Source organism: Semicossyphus pulcher, unplaced genomic scaffold, assembly GCF_022749685.1.
Source record: "Semicossyphus pulcher isolate SPU_LCO1_2020_fin unplaced genomic scaffold, fSemPul1.0.p SCAF_9, whole genome shotgun sequence".
Lineage (NCBI taxonomy): Eukaryota > Metazoa > Chordata > Actinopteri > Labriformes > Labridae > Semicossyphus > Semicossyphus pulcher.
Window position 1 is genome coordinate 21,540,073 of NW_027211770.1, and position 21,389 is coordinate 21,561,461.

The 21,389-nt window shown below is 42.1% G+C and overlaps 2 protein-coding genes across 3 annotated transcripts; one reads left to right on the forward strand and one right to left on the reverse strand.

The window, feature by feature from the left end:
• The first annotated feature begins 51 nt into the window (after positions 1-51).
• vars1 (valyl-tRNA synthetase 1) lies at positions 52-12,079 on the forward strand. Its single transcript, XM_069655763.1, has 29 exons — positions 52-132; positions 692-1,047; positions 1,128-1,271; positions 1,445-1,676; positions 1,764-1,879; positions 1,987-2,062; positions 2,210-2,310; positions 2,406-2,533; positions 2,685-2,849; positions 2,955-3,036; positions 3,121-3,240; positions 4,552-4,660; positions 4,757-4,936; positions 5,104-5,228; positions 5,372-5,475; positions 5,561-5,719; positions 6,649-6,739; positions 6,879-6,984; positions 7,132-7,202; positions 7,413-7,538; positions 7,639-7,743; positions 8,138-8,285; positions 8,488-8,615; positions 8,875-9,030; positions 9,148-9,372; positions 9,527-9,638; positions 10,888-11,063; positions 11,383-11,532; positions 11,621-12,079. The coding sequence occupies exons 2-29, from the start codon at positions 694-696 to the stop codon at positions 11,687-11,689; spliced, it is 3,858 nt and encodes a 1,285-aa protein (XP_069511864.1). The 5' UTR covers positions 52-132; positions 692-693; the 3' UTR covers positions 11,690-12,079.
• abhd16a (abhydrolase domain containing 16A, phospholipase) lies at positions 11,919-20,881 on the reverse strand. Of its 2 annotated transcripts, none has more exons than XM_069655762.1 (20): positions 20,747-20,881; positions 20,126-20,182; positions 19,976-20,042; positions 18,249-18,335; positions 17,891-17,976; positions 17,713-17,786; positions 17,404-17,511; positions 17,141-17,255; positions 16,932-17,033; positions 16,758-16,821; positions 16,563-16,612; positions 16,147-16,270; positions 15,928-16,032; positions 15,773-15,836; positions 15,569-15,625; positions 13,744-13,806; positions 13,568-13,644; positions 13,317-13,415; positions 13,172-13,218; positions 11,919-12,587 (listed from the first exon to the last, which is right to left on the reverse strand). In XM_069655762.1, exons 1-20 carry the CDS (start codon positions 20,846-20,848, stop codon positions 12,504-12,506), a joined length of 1,632 nt encoding a protein of 543 aa, XP_069511863.1. In that variant the 5' UTR covers positions 20,849-20,881; the 3' UTR covers positions 11,919-12,503. The 2 variants fall into 2 exon arrangements, with proteins under 2 accessions (XP_069511863.1, XP_069511862.1); XM_069655761.1 differs by having other exon boundaries at positions 20,126-20,185; positions 20,747-20,850.
• Between the last annotated feature and the right edge of the window lie 508 nt (positions 20,882-21,389).

The following is a 21,389-nucleotide window of genomic DNA, read 5'->3' on the forward strand; positions in this document are numbered from 1 at the left end:
CCGGAAGCGGCAGATCAAACCCGGAACACATTACCCTCCCATTGCATCAGACGGCAGAGTAGTGGAGAGGACTCATGTGGATCTTCTGTGTATGCTAATTAAAGCTGACGTCTCTATCAGTTTCATTCAAAGGTATGGATAACTTCTTGGTAATAATTCTCAGTCAAGTCCCAGGTTTCTTAAACTCTAAGTTTATAACGAGTTTTAAACAAGGACCGGTTACGTAAACACGTGTAAAGCTACCATGTACTACAAAACCTGGAGTTGAAGCTTGTCTGATTAGCTAAAGCTAACGAGCCTTCTTTGCAGGACTTTTCGTCCGCCTTTGACAGGTGACGCGAAGCAGCTGTGTCGATAGAGAAACAGAATCAGCTAAAAGCTAACATACCCATTGTCTGACTGGTTGACACGATGATTTAAACCAGTATAGAATACTACATTGTTTTCTTGAAATTTGTTTTAAATTACTTTGTTGACAAAGCTCGTATCCTTCGTTATCATAGAAGTCAGTTTGGATTGGGTCCATTTGATTAATGTGGCATGCAAACACACCCACTCCACCATAGTCAAGCAGGTTCAGAATGTTTTAATAGCATGACAGTCAAACTTGTTCTGCCAAACTGTTAACTGAGAGCAAAAAGAAATATGCACCGATCAAAAAAATCACAGAATTATTTTGTGTCTCTACCAGAGATGGCCACTCTTTACGTGTCCCCTCACACTGATGACTTCAGGAGCCTTCTGGCTCTTGTAGCTGCAGGGTATTATCCGTCCTCCGAGCTCAACATTATTAAAGAGGATCCTCCTGCGTCACTGAATGCCCGCTCCAGACCAACCCTGGTTCTGGGCACTGGAGAAGGTGACTCCGTCCTGTGTGGGGCTTCTGCTGTAGCATGGTACCTGGCCTCACAGGGGAAGAGGACCGGCTTAAGCACAAAGCAGCAGAGCCAGGTTTGGCAGTGGCTCAGCTTTGCCGACAATGAGCTCACCCCGGTGTCCTGTGCAGTGGTCTTCCCTCTGATGGGGTTGATGGGAGTGGATAAGAAGGTGAGAGAAGTGTCTGGATGATTTTTATTTGTGTGATGTTTCTTGTGTTGTTTTTCTAAAATTACTGTTTTTGTTCTCAGCTCCAGCAGAGTTCCCAGGCAGAGTTGATGCGTGTTCTTAAGGTTCTTGAGAAGGCACTGGAACTCAGAACCTTCTTGGTGGGGGAGATCATCACCCTGGCTGATATGGCTGTAGCTGCAGCTGTTCTTCTACCTTTTAAATATGTACGTATGTTGTTCTGCACTTTGTTGCCTTACAGGTTTTTCCACTTTATTGATAATTGTCTGTCAGTATGCTTATATCATATGAACAATTTATTAGTTGCTGTAAACATTTGACTGTACTGTACATCGGTCCACCATACTCTGATTTTATTTTTCATTTTCATTTCTTTTAGGTGTTGGAGCCAACTGACAGGAAGGTCTTGATCAATGTTACCAGGTGGTTCACAACCTGCATAAATCAGCCCAGGTTCCTTAAGGTGTTTGGGAAGATCACACTTTGTGAGAAGATGGTGCCAGTTACAATGAAGACAAATGCTGCTGCAAGTGCTGTCAAAGCTAAAGCTGCCAATGCCAAAGCTGCCAATGCCAGTCCTGCTGTTAATTCAGATGCTGCTACAGAGAACGGTCAGTATGTCCTGTGCCACAGTTAATGATTGTTTTTTTTATTGAGGAAGAAATGTATGACAATTGCCTTCATGTATCTCTCTTCAGGCCCACCAAAGACAGAAGCCCAGCTGAAGAAGGAAGCTAAGAAGAGAGAAAAGCTAGAAAAATTCCAGCAAAAGAAGGATATGGAGGCCAAGAAAAAGACACAGGCACCAACAGAGGTATGGATACTTTCCTTTTTCAAAAAGAGCTTCTTGTTAGATATTGTTTTGCACGTGTTAAAGATCACTTGACACCAAATCATGCGCTCTACTTTTTCTGTTTTTAGAAAAAGGCCAAACCGGAGAAGAAGGAATTGGGGGTGATCACGTACAACGTCGCCACCGCTCCTGGGGAGAAAAAAGGTGATTGAAAAGTGTTGGTTCGATTGTTTTCACACTTGTCACACAGCTCTATTTCATGAATAGGTATGATGTTAATGTTAAAGGATATAACGATTGCCTTAAAGTCCATAAGTCCATAACCCTTTTCTCTTTTTCTCCTGCTGTCAGATGTCATCAGTCCACTTCCTGACTCCTACAGTCCTCAGTATGTGGAGGCCGCCTGGTATCCATGGTGGGAGAAGCAGGGATTCTTCAAGCCAGAGTATGGGGTAAGGAAGTCACCTTCTACCTCACGCGACATTAACTCAAATGAAACCATTATATTGTTCAATGATCATTTCTGTCTGCAATTACTCATCTGTAGAAGAAGAGTATCAGTGAGCAGAACCCTCGCGGCATCTTCATGATGTGTATCCCTCCACCTAATGTGACCGGATCCCTCCACCTGGGTCACGCCCTCACCAACGCCATTCAAGACTCTCTGACCAGATGGTACCTACAACAGAGCTACTCAGTAGCCTGAAATTGACATTTTCAATGAGACTTGTGCTGCATCATGGGATTTCCATCTATGCTTTAACCTGCCTTGTGCTGATCTGGGAGCTGTGTGTTTGAATTGGTGTGCGTTCCTATCTCTGTTCAGGCACCGTATGCGAGGCGAGACCACCTTGTGGAACCCGGGCTGTGATCACGCTGGTATCGCCACCCAGGTGGTGGTGGAGAAAAAGCTGATGAGGGAGAGGGGTATGAGTCGCCACGACCTGGGCAGAGAAAACTTTATCACGGAGGTCTGGAAATGGAAGAACGAGTAAGTGAAAGAAGAAGTGGAAAGGAGGAGACGTGAGAGGTTTTAACTGGAATAAACACATGAAAATAATAACACGGTCATAACTTAGCCTCTTCGCCTTTTAAGGAAGGGAGACCGCATCTACCACCAGCTGAAGAAGCTGGGCTCCTCTCTGGACTGGGACAGAGCCTGCTTCACTATGGACCCTGTGAGTTTTTAAAAAAAAACCTAATGTGAATAAAATCTAAAGAAATATTTTGCCATATTGTGACTGTACCGTTTCTCCATTCAGAAACTGTCCTATGCTGTTCAAGAAGCTTTTATCCGCATGCACGAGGAGGGAGTGATCTACAGGAGCAAGAGGCTGGTCAACTGGTCCTGCACACTCAACTCTGCCATCTCTGACATAGAGGCAAGTGTTCTGCTTTAATAACACAGAGTGCCTCTTGTTAGATTGATAAACATCAAGACCATTTCAGGTAGAATCAAAAGTTACATAATGTCTTAGTCCAGTGGTTCTCAGCTGGTCTAGCCTCAGGACCACCACCTCCTTACTCAAATTTATTTGATGGAAAATGTTGCAGTTTGGACCTGAGCTGGAACGAAACATCAATATTTGTTTTACAATATAAACACTGCAAAACAAAACCGTATTGTGTCCGTAAATGCAACTACTGTTGGGCTCATCAAGGGCTCATCAAGTTTCAAGAATGTAAATGTAACTGTAGCTGGGTGACTTTACTACACTACTACTGCATGCAAGTCATAGGAAACCCTTGTCCTCATCAAAGAGCAGATTGTTCAGGATGGATGGAAATGATCAGGGGCTATGTGACGCTGAATTTGCACAGAGATGAATTGCACTTTATGAATTGCACTTTATGAATTGCACTTTACGAATTGCACTTTACGAATTGCACTTTATGTGACTCTGACTGAGTATTTTATTTCTTATGTATTGTTCATTGTTATTTCTGACTACTGTATGTGTGTAGTGGAATGTTGTTGTGGGTGGAATGTCCTGTCTGCAGCAGACCCCTCTGTCCGAGACAAGTTTCTCCCCCGGGAGACAAATAAAGATACCTTGACCTTGAAAATAAAAGCGTAGCATAGACTTTTTAGCCACAATTTTTTTTCAAAGCAAACATTTGCAACCCACGTTTGGGTCCCGACCACCATTTGAGAACCAGGCTTTTAGTCTCCCTGTTTCTAATATTACGTTACATTTGTTTTGTGTTACAATCAGTTGAGGCTTATCAAAAAGTGCTATAATTGTGTGTCAAAAAAAACGTTAAAAAGAAAGGTATAAACCATAAAAAACAGATTTAATTCCTAAAAAACTTTGTCTGAAGCAACTGTAAAGCATGGAAAAGTTCAGATTGATTTTCTAATTGTGTTAAATGTATACTTGATTTCCTCCAGGCAATTGTTTTGCATGGCTGTTTGATTTTGGACAAAAACAAGATACAGTTTGTTACCCGGGAAATTGGATATTTGTGGGCTTCACAGTGGCTTCAGGGCTAAGGGATGTACCACGCAAACATCCACATTTCCTGTCTGGCACTCTGCATTATGCCAATGAATGGCAAAATGTCCCAAAACAACCCAACTGAATAAGTGTAATTTGGGAGTTCTCAGCTAATTATACCTTGTTGTGTCACACAGCTTGTTCATTATTAGCCCTGCTGTGCTGTTCTGACTGAGTCTTGTTGTTGGTTTGCAGGTGGATAAGAAAGAGCTCACTGGAAGGACTCTGCTGCCTGTTCCTGGTTACAAAGAGAAAGTAGAGTTTGGAGTGCTGGTGTCTTTCGCCTACAAAGTAGACGGTTCAAGTACGTGAGCTCATAGAGAGCAGACGATGTTAAACACAAACCCATTTTTGCCACTTCAGTAGCTCTGTTCTTTACATTTCTCTTTCTCCTCCGTAGGCGAGGAGGTGATTGTGGCAACAACTCGTATTGAGACTATGCTGGGAGACTCTGCCGTAGCCGTCCACCCTGCTGACCCCAGATATCAGCATCTGAAGGGGAAAATGGTGCTGCATCCCTTCTGTGACCGCAAGATGCCGGTTGTGTTCGACGACTTTGTCGACATGAACTTTGGAACAGGTAGGCATGGTTACAGGAAGAGACAATCTGTCTGTGTGTGTGCAGCGTGCTGAGAATCAGTAATCATAACAAGTTGTTAAATCAGGGCACTTTCCTTATTACAGCTGTCCTCTTTTTTTTTTCCCTCTCTCTGCCTCTTCTCTCCCTATGCACCATTTTCTGCTCAGGTGCTGTCAAAATCACCCCGGCTCATGACCATAACGACTACGAGGTTGGAGAGAGACACAATCTGGCCTTCATCAACATCTTGGATGAGAATGGCCTGCTCATTAACGTGCCTCCTCCGTTCCTGGTATAGTGTCTCATTATCATCTTTCCCCCTGCAGTGTGTGCAATTCCACTCTGACACTAAAAGTCAGGCTTCTTCACAGTTTGCTTGGTGTCGCACTTTTATTTCTGTATTTTTCATTCTTAACTATCCCGTCTGTCCCCCAGGGCATGAAGCGTTTCGAGGCAAGGAAGGCTGTGCTGCAGGCTCTTAAGGAGAGAGGCCAGTTTAAAGAGATCAAAGACAACCCTATGGTTGTCCCAGTATGCAGGTACAGTGAAACAGTTTTTTTTAATGATATAGATCTATTCATTCAATTCAGGATCATCTTTTAATCCTCACTGTGTTTCTATCAGTCGTTCCAAGGACATTGTGGAGCCACTGCTGAAGCCGCAGTGGTATGTGAACTGCACAGACATGGGCAAGCAGGCCGCAGACGCTGTCAGAGAGGGACAGCTCAAAATCATCCCTGATCACCACCTCAAGACGTGGTTCAACTGGTTGGACAACATCAGGTTATTATCCTGTTCTTTTACATGCATTTCCTTTGTTCTCTTTACTTGTTTGTTTGTACCTTAAAACAGATTTTTATAGTTGCGACCTTTTAATCACCATTTTAATTCAGACACTGTCATCACAGTTACCATATAGGCATAGTTACAGATATAATCTCTGTTTCGTTCTCTTTGGTGGCACCCATTGCGATAAGCAGTAATTGCGGGACCACACCTAGATATCCAGACAGTGCTGCATGTGTGACGTCCACGGCTGGCTCCGATTGTAACTCTTGATTTTCCTCACTGACGGCCGCTTTCCTTTTTAGACTGTTTGCTTCATCTGAGCGTCGAATTTGTTTCTTTTTCTTTGGATTTTCACTTATTTTTAAAGTTGTATCTGTAGACATCCTTCTTTTCTTTGTTTGTTCAGCCATAGTAGATTACTGTTTACTCGCAACACTTACAGAGACTGGAATAGCGACCACTTGGCTCCGCCTACCCTCTCTGGCAGACCAACCACTGCTGGGTGATGGGAAACGCGTCACCAACTGGGCGCCGCTTTCCACGAATGTCGCCACCAACACCCAGTCCATAATACTGCAAATACAAAGGCTTTCATCAGTGGGCCATAGGCTCAATCACCGTTGTGTTACCTCATTTGGCGATAGATAGTGACCATGGGAACCCAAGGGGCTGTATTTAAAATTATTTATTTTGAAGATCAATAATTAAACAAACAGATCAACAAACCCAAAAATAACGAATTTCCTATCTGATTAGCAATTGAGAAATTGTGTAAAGTGTCTATTTATACTTGCAAATAATTTTCTGGTTCATCGCGTAATTGATTAATAGACTTACTGCTTCAGCTCTAGTAATGGATTATTTTTTAAAATCGAGTGCAAGTGATTCCTGCTTCAGATTTCATCCATCCGTCTCCCTCTCAGGGACTGGTGTATCTCCCGGCAGCTGTGGTGGGGTCACCGTATTCCCGCTTACTTCGTCACTGTCAACGACGCCTCTGTGAAACCAGGAGAGGTAAGATGATGGCTATCACTATCGACATGGTCTGGAGGCTTTCAGATGACTGATAAAAGCTTGTGTCATTATTCTTTCGTTGCCTGTTTCTGTTATTGATTTACCCCCCTTTTTTTTGTTTGTTTTTCTTCCCCTCCAGGACATGGACGGTCATTACTGGGTGAGCGGGAGAACGGAGGAGGAGGCCAGAGGGAAGGCAGCAAAACGCTTTAATGTGTCTGTTGACAAAATTACCCTCAGACAGGGTGAGATTAAACAGCTTTTAATTTAGCAGTCTCATAATGACAATTATTAGAAAGGTTATTTAATCAGTTCATGCTTTGCTACTTCACAGTCTCATTATATTAAGGAGTTCTATTTCATATTGTGTAACTTTTGCTCTTGTGCTGCAGATGAGGATGTTTTGGACACTTGGTTCTCGTCTGGCATTTTCCCCTTCTCCATCTTCGGATGGCCTAATGAGGTAAAAGACTGAGGTCGACCACCTTTCTGCTGACACAAATGGCACCTTTTTGCAATAGATTGGAAATGTTCTGCAGTCGAAACACTGCAAAAATGTAATAAGGAAGGCTTATAATTTTACAACACTTTTGCATGAATCAATATATTAAACAAGCTCATATCAGTCATCATTGTAAATAGTGCTGTTTTGGCTGTTTGTGTGTTTAATTAGAACCAGGACCTGAATGTCTTCTACCCCGGCACCTTGCTGGAGACGGGTCATGACATCCTCTTCTTCTGGGTCGCTCGTATGGTGATGATGGGCCTCAAACTGACCGGCAAGCTGCCCTTCAAAGAGGTGACACCAATCAAATCCCCCAAATTGGAGCTACAGCACAACAGGATGGGATATTAGTGTTATGAGCAGGACTAGACTGAGTAATGATGCTTCTTTACAGGTGTATCTGCACGCCGTGGTGAGGGACGCCCACGGCAGGAAGATGAGCAAATCTCTGGGCAACGTCATTGACCCTCTGGACGTCATTACAGGGATCTCCCTCGAGGTAAAGCCTAATCACTCTTTGATGCCTGTTCTGATAAACGCACACATAAAGTCTTTCCTCCCTCCCATTTGTATTGTCTTTTACATTGTCACCGCGCGCTCCTTTCTCCCCTGAGGCCCGTATCCTTATGTAAGCGTGATTAAGCACCCTTTTCTGCTTTCAACAAGCTTTTATTGAGGCCATCAATCTTCTCCTTCTGGGGAGGAACTGCTCAGTCAGGCGAGGCAGAACCGGTCCTCTAGGGGGCGCTGAAGGACTTGTATTAAACTGCACTGCATTCCTTTAATGGTCATTTCCTGCCCGCCCAATGATACCATCAAGTAACCGCAGGGGGTTTTTTCACTCTCAAGATGAAAAGAGAAAATTGTTGAACACTTTCCTCCTTACCCTCTAGGGCCTTCATGCCCAGTTGACGGACAGCAACTTGGATCCAATTGAGGTGGAGAAGGCGAAGCAGGGCCAGAAGTCAGACTATCCAAATGGCATCCCAGAGTGTGGCACAGATGCTCTCCGCTTTGCCCTGTGTGCCTACACCAGCCAAGGTGAACTCATTTGTCTCTTTAGTTTTCTTACTTTGTCTCTTTTTCTTTCTCGGACAGCTTCGATCTCAACCTTGACTTCATGATATATATCAAACACTGGAAAATAGCCCCGTCAGGAGTCAGGGCACAGTCATCTCATACAAGAAAAAATCTATTTTAAAACATAACAAAATGATCTTCTATTCCTGCGTGTGTCTCTCAGGCAGGGATATAAACATGGATGTCAACCGCATCCTGGGTTACCGTCACTTCTGCAACAAGCTGTGGAACGCTGTCAAGTTTGCCATGAAGACACTGGGAGACAACTTTGTACCATCAGAGAAAGCCCAGGTGAGACCATTGGAGAAGATGAAGGACACACAACTTAAACAAGAACTGCTCCCTACTTATTTACATTCATCCAGAGACATGTTTTCATATTTTGACCAAGTAAATGTTAAGTTTTCTTTGTTTGTCTTATTTGTCTGTCGGGTGTAGTCCCCCCGTGTGCGTCCCTTCTTTGTATTCATAAACATGTACACACTGACATTCTGGAGGTTTGCGCTACACAGGAGTCGTGTTCACTGAATCTGAACGTTTCCTCTCTCAGCTGTGTGGCGAGGAGAGTGTATCAGACAGGTGGATCCTGTCTAGACTGAGTGCTGCTGTCGGTCTGTGTGATGCTGGCTTCAAGGCGTACGACTTCCCGGCTATCACCACCGCCATCTACAACTTCTGGCTGTACGAGCTCTGCGACGTCTATCTGGTAAGACCTCTAAGCAGCCCACTTATCTTGGCATATATAAAGTTCATGTTTAAGGCTCTTTACCCAGGACCATAACAAATCCCACCACTTTTTCCTCCCACTCTTCTCGACCTCCAGGAAAGTGTGAAACCAGTGTTCAGTAAAGCAGAGGAGGACAGCAGCAGCCAGAGGCAGGCTTTGGTGTGCAGACAGACCCTTTACACCTGTTTAGAAGTCGGTCTGCGCATTTTGTCTCCCATGATGCCGTTTGTCACTGAAGAACTCTACCAGAGGTTACCACGACGACGACCTCAGAGTGATCCCCCCAGCATCACTGTCATGCCCTACCCTGAAACTGTGGAGGTGAGATGAGGGAGGGATGTTAGGAACCACAGTGATGTACAAAGCCTGCACAAGTGCTAATGGCTAAACATCACTAATTTTAAAATAAAAAGTTAGTTTCTCTGGTGATTCTTTGCTTTCTTTTTGAGCCATACGTTTTTCTGGGTTGTTGCAGTTCTGCTGGCACAGCGAGGAGGTCGACCGAGACATGGAGTTCGTGATGACTGTGGTCAAGACGATCCGGTCCCTGAGGGCCGACTACAACCTCACCAAGACCAGAGCTGACTGTAAGATGACTCACACACCTTTTGAGAATCTCAATCAGAAAAGGGAAATCCACTGAATTATTTAAGACCCTGCTGAAAATGATAGGTAGTGAAAAATAACATTTACTAAAGTCATTAAGTCTTCAGGTATTTCTTCATTTTTCTTCTTACACCAAACTGAATTTCAGATGCAAATATTGTACTTTTAATTGCTATATATAATCTTTTTTTTTACTTTGATGATAAATATTTTTTAAAAAGCACATATATGATAAACTTCTAAATGTAATGCATTGTAATAGTTACAGCTGCAGGACAGTATATAGAGTAGTTAAATTTGCCTCACCTTGGCCAGCTTCAACATTAAATGGCCGAATTCGCTGATTCTCAACCTCAGTCCTATCATGCTGTTATGGGGAGCTAATGTCATTATGGTAGGGAAAAAGAGAATTTGGCTCTGTGCCTTTGGAGGACGCTCTCTGCTTCTCCAATGAGCCCTGGAAAACCTCTGCCAGATGACACGTTTTACGTAGTCTGGCGGAGGTTTTCCAGGGATCAGGGAGCTCGCTAAACTATCCTCAATCTAGGACACCCGCCTCTGATGTCATGTCTCATTCAAAATTGTCAGGTTTGAAATGTAGACTGCGGACCCAAAGATTTTTTAGACGATCCACCGGTATATTCTCGTCGTATTTCGGATTCTGTACCGCTCTGAGCCATTGCCTGCAGCGAAACGGTAGTGTTTCACTCCAGCGTCTCTCGCTGGACTGTTTCATTCAGAGGGAGGGGCGCAAAGCACACTGGGTGTTGTAGGAATGTAGAATGGGCGAAACCACGAGCTGTTTGTACAACTTTCTCCACAGCTATGGTGCCAACTTCGAATCTTAGTGGCTTTTTCCCTGGGCGAATTGCTCCTTTAAATGCTGATTACACATTAGTACATCAGTATTAAGAATTTCATAACATAACCTTATTTGCCTGTATCAGAAATACTCACATTTAATTTAAAGACTTTAAGTTAATTTTGCTGATAAAACTGTAGATTTACTTGAGTAACATTTGAATGCAGGAAATCAATCAGTAATTTGAGTATTTTTAAATTTGGTTGTTGCCATGCATAATTGGCAAAAGTAAGTATTAAGGATAACCAGGTACATATGAATGTCCATAAATCTATTGTGGCCACAGGCTGCATCGAGTCCTGAATGTGTCTCGTCAAGGTTTTTTCTTTTATGATGCCTCCACTTCAATTCGCCTGTTTCTCTCCCAGGTTATCTTCAGTGCATCGACTCTGCGACTGCGTCCCTGGTGCAGAAATACAGTCTGCAGATTCAGACCTTGTCTTATTCTCAGGCCGTCATCCCTCTGACAGCAAACCAGCCTGTCCCAGAAGGCTGTGCTGTAGCAATCGCCTCTGACAGATGTACTGTCAACCTTATGCTCAAGGTGAGGACGGGCAGTCTGTTCACTTTTGTTTGTTCTTTTTTCATCCCTCTACCCCACACCCAGGTTTAAATACTGAGGTGTCGTTTTAGCCTTATTAAAAACAAAGTCAGCTCAATTGGGTTGAATCATGGAACGAGTAGTCTTAAGAGCATGAATGCATCACGCCTACTTAGTAATCAAGGCAGGTAAATATACCAGGATAAAATTAAATGGGGGTCTCATCGACTTTGATTTGAGTTAATTGTTTCCTGTGTTCTGAAATCACATGATCATAATTTACTTGTTGTCCCCGTTTTCCCTTCGCCTTTCATTCCCCCAGGGCCTCATTGACGTAGAAAAGGAAATGGCTAAGCTGATGGCAAAGAAGGGCGACTTGGAGAAACAGATGGAGAAACTGAAAGAGAAAATGGCAAAGAGTGACTACAAGGAAAAGGTGCCAGTGAAGGTGCAGGAGCAGGATGCAGAGAAGGTGCGAAAAAGAAATTGACTCACAGGGTTTTTTTGGAGTGTGCGACCTGTGAATGTATTTTAAATAATTGCTTTCGTTCTCTCTGCAGCTACGGCAGAGCCAAACCGAACTGGAGAAAGTGAAAGAGGCCATGGAGAACTTCAGGAAAATGATGTAACATTCGACTAAGCATTATGTAAATCAGGATTTATCTCCACTTTTTCATGTCAGTGTGTTCGTTTTCATAGTCATTTTCCAAGATGATGTTGTATGAAGGGAATTAAATAAAGCTCTTATGAGAGACAATTATCTTCAGCGCTGTTTTGTTCTGAGGAAATCTATTAATCTCGTATGTCCGTGCAATTTTTGAGCACTTGTATGAAGTAATGAAAAACTGGATTCAGTCCTTTATGTCAAACATTTTATTCAGCATATATAATAGAACATGTAAGAGCATCATTTTAGATACAGCTTTGTTCGTAAAGACAGCGCTCACAGAAAAAAAAGAAACCTGAAAAGCTTAAACACTTCGGCTGTATTTTTAAAGATTAAAATTCCTCCCACCCGATGCTTGTTAGGATTATTGTGTTATTACACTGTAACAATGCTTGTCCATATATGATTGCTTCTTTACAAATACAGCCAAAGAGGGAACAATGGAAGGAGTGAGAGATGGCTTGTGCATTCACCTAAAATGCATCCTTTCTTTTAAAAAGACGAACACAGAAAATTATGACTCAACGCTAACCTCGAAAGAAAGATGTACCATATTTTACAGGTTTTTGGATGGGGGGCGTAAGTAGACCGGATCTATCCAGATGCCCCCACAGCAACACTATACATGACAACAAATCTTACTACGGGGGGAAAAGAAAAAAAAAAACCTGGAACAAAATCACAGTTATACATTCACACCATGCCAGGAACACACTCTGACCACAGGCCATCCGAATCTCCACTGTTCATTTCCTCTCATCCATCCCTCCGTTTCTCTACAGTCTCCAGGGTGGCTGAAACTCGGAGGCGGGGAGAGGAGTGCAGTGTGTCGTTTCAAAGTTTCGCATGTACTTCCGTGCCTTGGAGAGAGAAAAGAGAGCGGAGATGGAGGAGGAATGGAGAATGAGAGGTGTGGGAGGGCAATGAACAGAAAGTGCACAACTTGATTATATTAGCTTGGGTCTGCCTGGCTCAGTGCCACACAAATCTCTCCCATCTCTTAAGGGTTTACACGGAAGGTGAATAAAGCCTAATTCAGAAGGCATTACCAAGGGAGGAAACGCATAGCATTAGCTGTAATTGATGGCACTCCTCTTGTTTGATGTTAAATGACTTCAATAAGCTGAGCGCAGCGAAATATATTACACCAGTCAACCTGAGAGCACAGGTGAGCTGGTTACTATGGCGACCAGAAAAGTGTTCCTCGGTGGTAATGATGTCTGTGAATAGCTGTGATGTGGGGGTTTTTTGCAGTGCGAGAGAGGAGGTGGAAGGTAAGCCAACTTGAAACAAGAAAGGGGGGCTCATGCAGAAAAAGGAACCCTGGTGAACTGAAGTGGAGGGATAATATAACTACGACATGTGGCAGCCTTTTAAGCAGGCAGGAGAAACAACTGCATGCACTGAGACTGAGTGTGTGGATAACAATAGATTATTCCCTTACCAAGAAAAGAGCCAGCTGCCGCCTTCCCTCTAGTGTCATGTCCTCACCTGGTAACAATAGGAGAGTGAGACAATGAATGTATGAATGAAGGAAGTGATGTGTTCAGTTTATTTGCCTTGTAAATGTGAAAGGGCGCAGGTCTTACCGACACTCCATGGAAACAAAACATCTCTCTCTGCCTGATACGACTGCAGCACGGACACGCACCAGTCGTCGTCCACCTCGTAGCCACTGTACACAGATGCTGCAGAGCAAGAGTAACATGATATTAAACATGGCTGTTATAATACCAGCTCAATTCTTAAAACCTTAATGTCTAGAAAAATATTTAATTACAAGATATTTATTCTGATTTACATAAAACTTGGCAACAGTGTCAAACATGAAGAAAATTACCTTCTTCTAACGGATTGGAAGATCCCAGCCACTGTCGGACAGCTCTGATCCCTTCATCTGTCATTATTTTTGGGTACCTGAAAATGACATCACCACTTACTTATGTGTCACTCTCCATATAAATCAAGTGTATGCAGCAATACTGAGATTACATGTCTGAGAATCAGGAGGCTGACCTGAATTGTAGCAGTTTGAGCAGGAGGTCGTTGCCTCTGTTAGACATGACGTCCTCTGGACCCCTGTAACACAGTGTACAACCTTACATCATGTAGTGTAAGTACTCTGGACAAGTGGATACTGCTTCCTTCCTCTGCAACAACCAGCAAGGAACTTACCCCTCACCTTATTTACAAAGACTGTTATAAACAGTAGATGATTAAGTGCTGGGTAGTTGTTTTGGAGTGAATGTGTGTTAATTGTTTTATGTAAGGTATATTGCTATGGTGTGAGAATCATGCATGTACTAATAATGATATAAAACAATGATTAGCACAATTATGTCACTCTTACTTTATCAATTAATTTCTTAGAGCTTTCAAGGTAATAAAAGCCAACAAGATAATAATCAACAAATGCTGAATAACAAAACAAATACATTTTACATTTATTTTAAAATAACATATACTTCTGTAATAAATAACATTTGAAGCAATTCAAATGTATTTATCACACTGGTATGTAAATGGGCTGTAACAAAATTTAAAGCTCCTTCGAGGGACTTTCGAACTTTTTTATTGACTTTGGCGCCCCCTGTGGACAAAACTGTACCTCTTATCTCTTTGCTGATTTTGTTCTGTACATGCTGAAGTGGTGGTTTTAAACAAAAGATCTCATCCTGCTTTCTTTAACAGTTGTATGTATTACTCATTTACAGCCGGCACTTAATCGCTTCATCTGACACCTACCCCCCGCCAGCAGTTTCAGGCATTAAAAATAACTATATAGAAATAATCAATCTTGTCGCTGATGGTCTGGTTTGCTTTTGTAGGTCATATAGAGTAACAAGAATTGATTACAGTCTGTTTTATAACCAGCTTTAAACATGTGACCTCTTCCATCTTTCTCTGTTGCCTCTAACAGCCTGTGGACTGATTTCTATGTGAAAGACTCAGGATGGTGTACCAGGAGAAGCAAAGGGACCTGATGTTTATGCACACTTCTGAAGGCCTTGCCTCTCCTCAATTCCCCTACAATGCTAACAGTAAGCAACCGTAACTAACAAACTACCACAAGCAAATCCAACACTTAGCAAAAAAAACTGTTATCTGGCTGAGCCCTCCTTGCTAGCGAGGATGAATTCCTCGCTAGCTAACATAGCAAAATACTGTGTTGAGTGATTGAAGCCAGCTAATTCATCCACCTGTGGCTAATCTAGCAGGTAAATGGGCTAGATTACTTTATTAGCTTATGTTATGCAGCCAACACCAGATCCATGCAGGATAACTTAGTTGCTACTAGTAGGCTAAACTTAGCTTGTTTGTCCGCTAACGTAATAGCTAGCAACTTACTATCTCAGTGAAAATGTTAGTGGGCTGGCTAGCTAATCAAAGATAATGACTTATGTATTATAACAGTTTTGACATTTGCAAATGTCAATGTTGTAACTGTATAAAGCCAATAATATTTATCTAACTTGATGCCTGTCAATCAAGTTCAGTCTCTGATTGTTTTGGCAGATCTCAAGGATGCTCACTCGCACCTACGGAGTACAAGCATGAGCAACATGATAATGATTCTAGTTTATTTGACAGCCACTATTTACTTTAACCTTCACACAAAGACTTCCTTTAATGTGGGAAAATGTTCCTAATTGCTTAATGACATTTAATGGCTATACTGAAAAATGAGGAATAAACAACACTTGTCCTCCCTGTATTAACTGAAGTGTTTAACTTTTAAGTGTTGAACAAAATGTTCTCTGCTAACATCATGCATCTGTAAACCTATAAGAAAGCAAAGCAGCTCTAACATACGGTACAATGAGACATTCTTAAGACTTACGTTGTTGTGATTATCTCATCTCTTGTTCGCCTGATCAGCAGGACTGGTCCCTGATATCTGTAGGAGAACAGGAAGTTGTGTTTATAATCAGCCACATCAAAGTGAACTACTTTCCAATAACACTCCAATATGTTGCGTAATGTTCAGTGATGCAGACTTTGACTTTTATGATTAGTGTTACTATTAATAGACAGTCCCACTCACTTGAGGAGCTGCTCAACGTTGTTGAGGTTCATGTACTGCCTAACTGTGTGTTGTACCAGCGGTCCTAAGAGACAACGAAGATTTCTGTTAATGAATCAAAGCTACCTGCTGCAAACAATTATCAGAATTTGTGACCTTTAACCCCTTGGACTCACTCCAGCTGTCAGGCATGACCTTGAGAGCCAGAGGCAGGAGGTCATCGAAGGATGCGTCCAATACTATTGATTGGATCTCTGGGTATGACATCACGGCCCAACTGGCTAAGAAAGGAAATGAAGAGTGATAAGCAGAACCAGAAAGGAAAAACTCAATAACACCTGTCACATTTATATCATTTAAAGTGTCCATCATGTATTTTTCTTGTCTCCGTGTACCTGTGAATCCTCCTATGGACCAGGCGTATACGACAATGTCGTTGAGCTGGAAGCCAAGCTTGTGCATAGCAAACTGGATTACTACATCCATGGCGTTGGCCTCATTCTGGGGGAATGGCACTCCCTGGCAGAATGAAACAAGCAAAAAAGCAATATCCATGCATTATTAAACATAACAGTTGCACTCAACCCACCTTAAAAAATCATGCTCTTCCAAAGATCTAAGAGATGTACAAGTTTTATTCCACTCCACTGATAATATCGACTATGGGAGTCTCTCGTGCAATCCTACCCAACTAAAACCAGACTTTAAACATGCCGTTGTTTCCACTGTGTTGTTTTTAGGACTATGTGAGGCTCCAGCTGTAAGATGATGCTGGTAGAAATGTATTCCCAAATCTGACAACGCTGCTTACCGTGCTGCCTCCAAAGCCAGGGTGGTTCCAGCCCAGCACAGAGTAGCCGCCTACAGTACACAGCAACACAACATTTGACCATTTTAAATGAAATTTTGTACAAAATATTTAGACTTGCACTGTACTTTTCCACTTAGAAATGTGAATATATATCTATAAAATATCTGGACTCTGGTGAAGTAGAAGATCCCTTACCCTCTAGTGGAGTGTTCATGCAGCCAACCTCATAGAAGCCTGCGTTCCCCTCACAGCAGATGACCTGTACAGAATTTATACATTTCAAGAACCAACCGTAACGTGAGTGATGTGACCAGAATATGATTGGACCCTTAAACAAGCCAAAGTGCAAAACAAACAGCAGAAATGTACCAGAGTCTGGGCATTCTGTCCCCCTTCTCTCCTTCGATCCACAAACATTGTGTCGATCTCATTGCCATCACACGCCACAAGTTTGTTCCTTTGGCCCTCAAACTGTTACACGATGGAGAGAAATTAACAGAGTGTGATGAGTGATATTTGTTGCAGTCAGTATAGACAGCTGGAATGTGAGTGTGTTTGTGTTTTTTTTTTTTTATTACCTCTTCTATTAACCTAGCCTGTCCTTGCTGTAGCATGGGCCTCATTGCTTTCTGCAGTAAACCTACAGAGCCGGGGTACAGCATCCGCCTCCCAAATGAATGGGCTATAAGGAAACTGAATGGGAAGGAAAAAAAGCTGATGAAACTCAATCAAGGTAAAATGATGCAAAAAGCAAAATGTATTTCTCTCCTGATACAAGCAACAAATCTGCAGCGTCATGCAGAGCCTTCATTTCGGATGATGTAGCATACACTGCATGTACCTGATGATGTGGCATGGTAGAGTGCGCACAGAGTGCAGGACACTGTCTGCTGCTCCTCTTAATCTGGGCTCTGGCTTTAGCAGAGAAACACCAGCCTTGGAAAGTTTCCTGTCGCACACAAAGTCAAAGACTTACAATGAATAATGATAAGCCGAAACACATTTTGACGTTTAGTGGATGCATTCATCCTGTGTATTTGACAGAGCTTTGAATGCCTGTATTTATAATGAACTGACCCTGATGTGAATTGAATTGCAGTGCACACAAGGCCATTTCAAATGGCTTTAAAATATAAAAGAAATAACTTACGGATTGCTGACTTCCGTCCAGTTAAAATCCGAAGGCCAGTACGAGAAGTCAAAGTCATAGCACCTCACTTTTTTCTACACGGACAAAAAGAAAATGTTCTTAGGTGAAGTTTTAATGGAGCTTAATACCCACAGTAAATCAGAAAATGTGTACGTGTAACACGATGCCATAGACTTACCTTGTTTGCTGGTGTGTGATTATTCTTTGTTTCTTCAAGGATGGTGATAAACTGAAGATACTCAGAGTTTTTCCATCTCTCCCACCCTGGTGGATAGAAGGACGGATGGAAGGGAGGCATGAAGAAGCAAATACAGAGTAAGATGTAAGTAGAGTGCACAAAAGGAGCAAAGAAAAATTAGCTGCGAAGCCTCAAGGGTGTGTTTAGTATGCCTTGTCAGTTTAGACCTTGTACAACTGTCTCAATGTTAATTAAATCTTATTGGCATGCAGCGTACACAGCATATGTAGTGATATCTGAAGATGAGTGAATTGAATTTGAACATCGCCGGCCAGCCTGTTGTAATCTGTAGCCTTACCTCTCAGACATGCCACTCCGAGAAGACACACCAGCACTGTTCCCACATACTGACTCACAGGGACCAGCTTACTGCTGCAGATGTAACCTAAAAAGACACAAAGAAACTGTGACACAGACGTCCACATAAGCCCCTTTCTCTCCCTGCCAGACTTAAGCCTCATTAACGTGCACCCATACAGAAATTCACAGTTTGACAAGTACCCTACAAGCATATGCATAAATCAATATCAGAAGCATAATTATACACAAAGGAGAAGCAAACAACCTCCAGCAATTACTTTCTATTGATGCACAGTCTTGCTGGATGTTTCAGTTGATTAACTTTATATTAATCCCGCCTGTAGGAAAACAGTATTTCACAAGAACATCCCCCTTTTGGCATTTTTTCTTCCTTAATGGAAGGAGAAATGTTGCTTGGAAAAATACATATTGGACAATATGTCGCTGCAAAAGCTTCTCTGACGGTGCTTCTACTGAAACACACGGTGCTTCTACTGAAACATCAAGCTTACAGTTTTAAGGAACTTAACAGCATCAGGAAGTTTTTTTTCCTCACTAGGAAAAAAAAACATTCTAACTTTTTACCACATTATAACTCAAGTGGTCTGAGAGAAAATTAGAGTTCTGCATGTCCTCTTGGCTCTGTTGTCAGGCTTTAAAAATCTAGCTGTGACGGGAGTCTTTGGCCAATCAGACGTCATTTTAAAGAGAGGGCATCCCTTTTGGCAGTGTTCTGCTATTGCAAATGTGCATGAACATCACCTCACGTGGTAACAGTGAAAGCCTTATTCATAGCTGAACATCCTGCATTAGCCTATAACAACATTGCTGACATCTGTCAACACTGCAAAGGAACACCCAGCCCCCCAAACCTGTATTCTGGCTTTTTTTTTTGTTGTTTTTTTTTACTTTTCAGGAAAATGCAAACAAATTGCTTACACCAGCTTTAATCTGGATATCATCAGATATTGTACTTAAAATATTAAAATTGGCGTCTAAGCTATTTACTGTTATCTCTCACATAAAACCCCATTCAATCCAATAATGTATTGACTTCCCCTTAGTTAGACTTTCTTTTCAACCAACAACTCAGATGATGATACATTACAACTAAGGCTACAATTAAAGGTTATTATTCAATTTTCCTCAATGGGCTTTTTTCTTTTTTGGACATTTTGACTTCTACAGGAGGAAAAGCACAAGTGTTAATAATAGCTTTAACAATGGTTCTGTTTAATTGAGGTGTCTGAGAAAGCCATGACAGGCAGTCAGCATGCACACAACCAGGACCATGAAATTGAAGCAGCTAAATGGAATACAGCCATCATTAGTGATATTATAAACACCTGCGCTTTTCCTACTGTGATGCTTAAAGGTCTGTTGGGAAAAGGACCTATTACGTGTTTAACTGGTCTCTTAAACGTCACAAAATAGTTAAGAATGTCTATCACAGTTTCCTAAATACCTAGGTGCCACCTTCAATGTCTTGTGGCACCAACCAACTGTCCGAAAAATAAAACCTTTTCAGTTTACAGTGAAATAAAACAGAGAGGCAAGAAACTCTCACATTAGAGAAGCTGGAACATGAGAATAAAAAAATCAATAAAGAAATTAATTACTTGTATGTTGATTTACGAATATTTCTAGTAACTTATACGTTGGTGGAGAAGAAATAAGTCTCCTGATGTTCCAAACATCCAAACATAATTCATTAATACAACTAACCTTTTCTGTACAGATAGCAGAGCAGGAGAGGGGAGCTGTAGTAGGACAGAGACCAGAGTGCTGATGCCTGGAGGGGGAAAGGCAAACGTTAGTTGACAGAACTGCTAAATTATTTCCTCACAGTATAATTCTTTATATACCCATACTGACCCAGCCGAGGAGGCTGTCGGTGTGTTTCTCCAGACCCCTGGGTTGGTAGTTCCATCCCTGCTGTAGTGAGAGAAGATGTTGTTCATATCACGAGCACTGTTGCTAATGTCCGACTTTCATGTAGCCAGCTAACGTTTGGTAGCTAGCTACCAGCACTTAATGTAGCCACTTAAAGGGAAAGTAGGGTAATAGATAGTCTGAATATATACGCCATCTTCTCGGAAGTTCACATATCTACTTATTCTTATTCATTTTGTTTTCCGCATCTATCTTTTATTTCCAGGCTGGGCAAAGTTTCATACATTAGCATTAGCATAACCAGGTTCATGTCATTGAAGAGAACAGTATGTGAAGTTCTATCTCGACTAGCTGTTACTATGACGACGACACAAAAAGAAACTCAACATAAAAAGACGATCGTATTGCACTGTGCCTGTCATTTCATTCATTTACAGCTGTCAGACCGGCTGAACACTGCAGTGACAGCAAGGTTTCAATAACAAACAGCTGACACTTCCGGGGACGCAGTCGAAGCTACATCAATGCTAAGAGATAAAATACTGCTCTGTTTTCGCAGTCGGCTGTACTCAAACATGTGCAAAACATTATAGATATCCCTACCCTCCTTCCCGCCCTGCCTTCAGGTCGAGACTGATCCGGTGAACGGTGAATTCGTTGCAGATGAGGCCCTAGAATACAGCGGAGCCACATCCAGCCAGCCATTCTTCCACTAGGAAAACTACGGAAGCCTGCACTGACCAGAAATCTCAAACGCGAAAGTGCTAAGGAAAGTATGGGAAAATTTTATTTGAGACAAGCAGCATTACAGACAACGATTATTATTTATAAAGATCTATACTAAACTATACTAAATACAGATATCCATAGACACAGCTAGTACAATACAAAATGCTTAAGAAAGACAAAAAGACAACAGGCCTATACAATAGTAATATCCACACACATGGGGGAAGGTGTAGAGCCTTATATGTAAATTCTTCACCCTTTCCTCTATGCCACCCTAAAACATGACATTTAAGCAAATCAGTAATATTATATTTTTAAAGAGCAATAGCCTAGAATGCAAAAAATGTCCAAACAATTCGGATGCATTTCCCTGAAGCATTTCAATTCACATTTCAACTCTGACATTCAGTTGTTACTTCCATTTATAAAGGCCTTCTGCTGCAGCTGGGAACTGAGCGGTTATGACAGCTGGATGAGGATGAGATGTGGGTAGGTGATCAGCCCTGACACTGTTCGC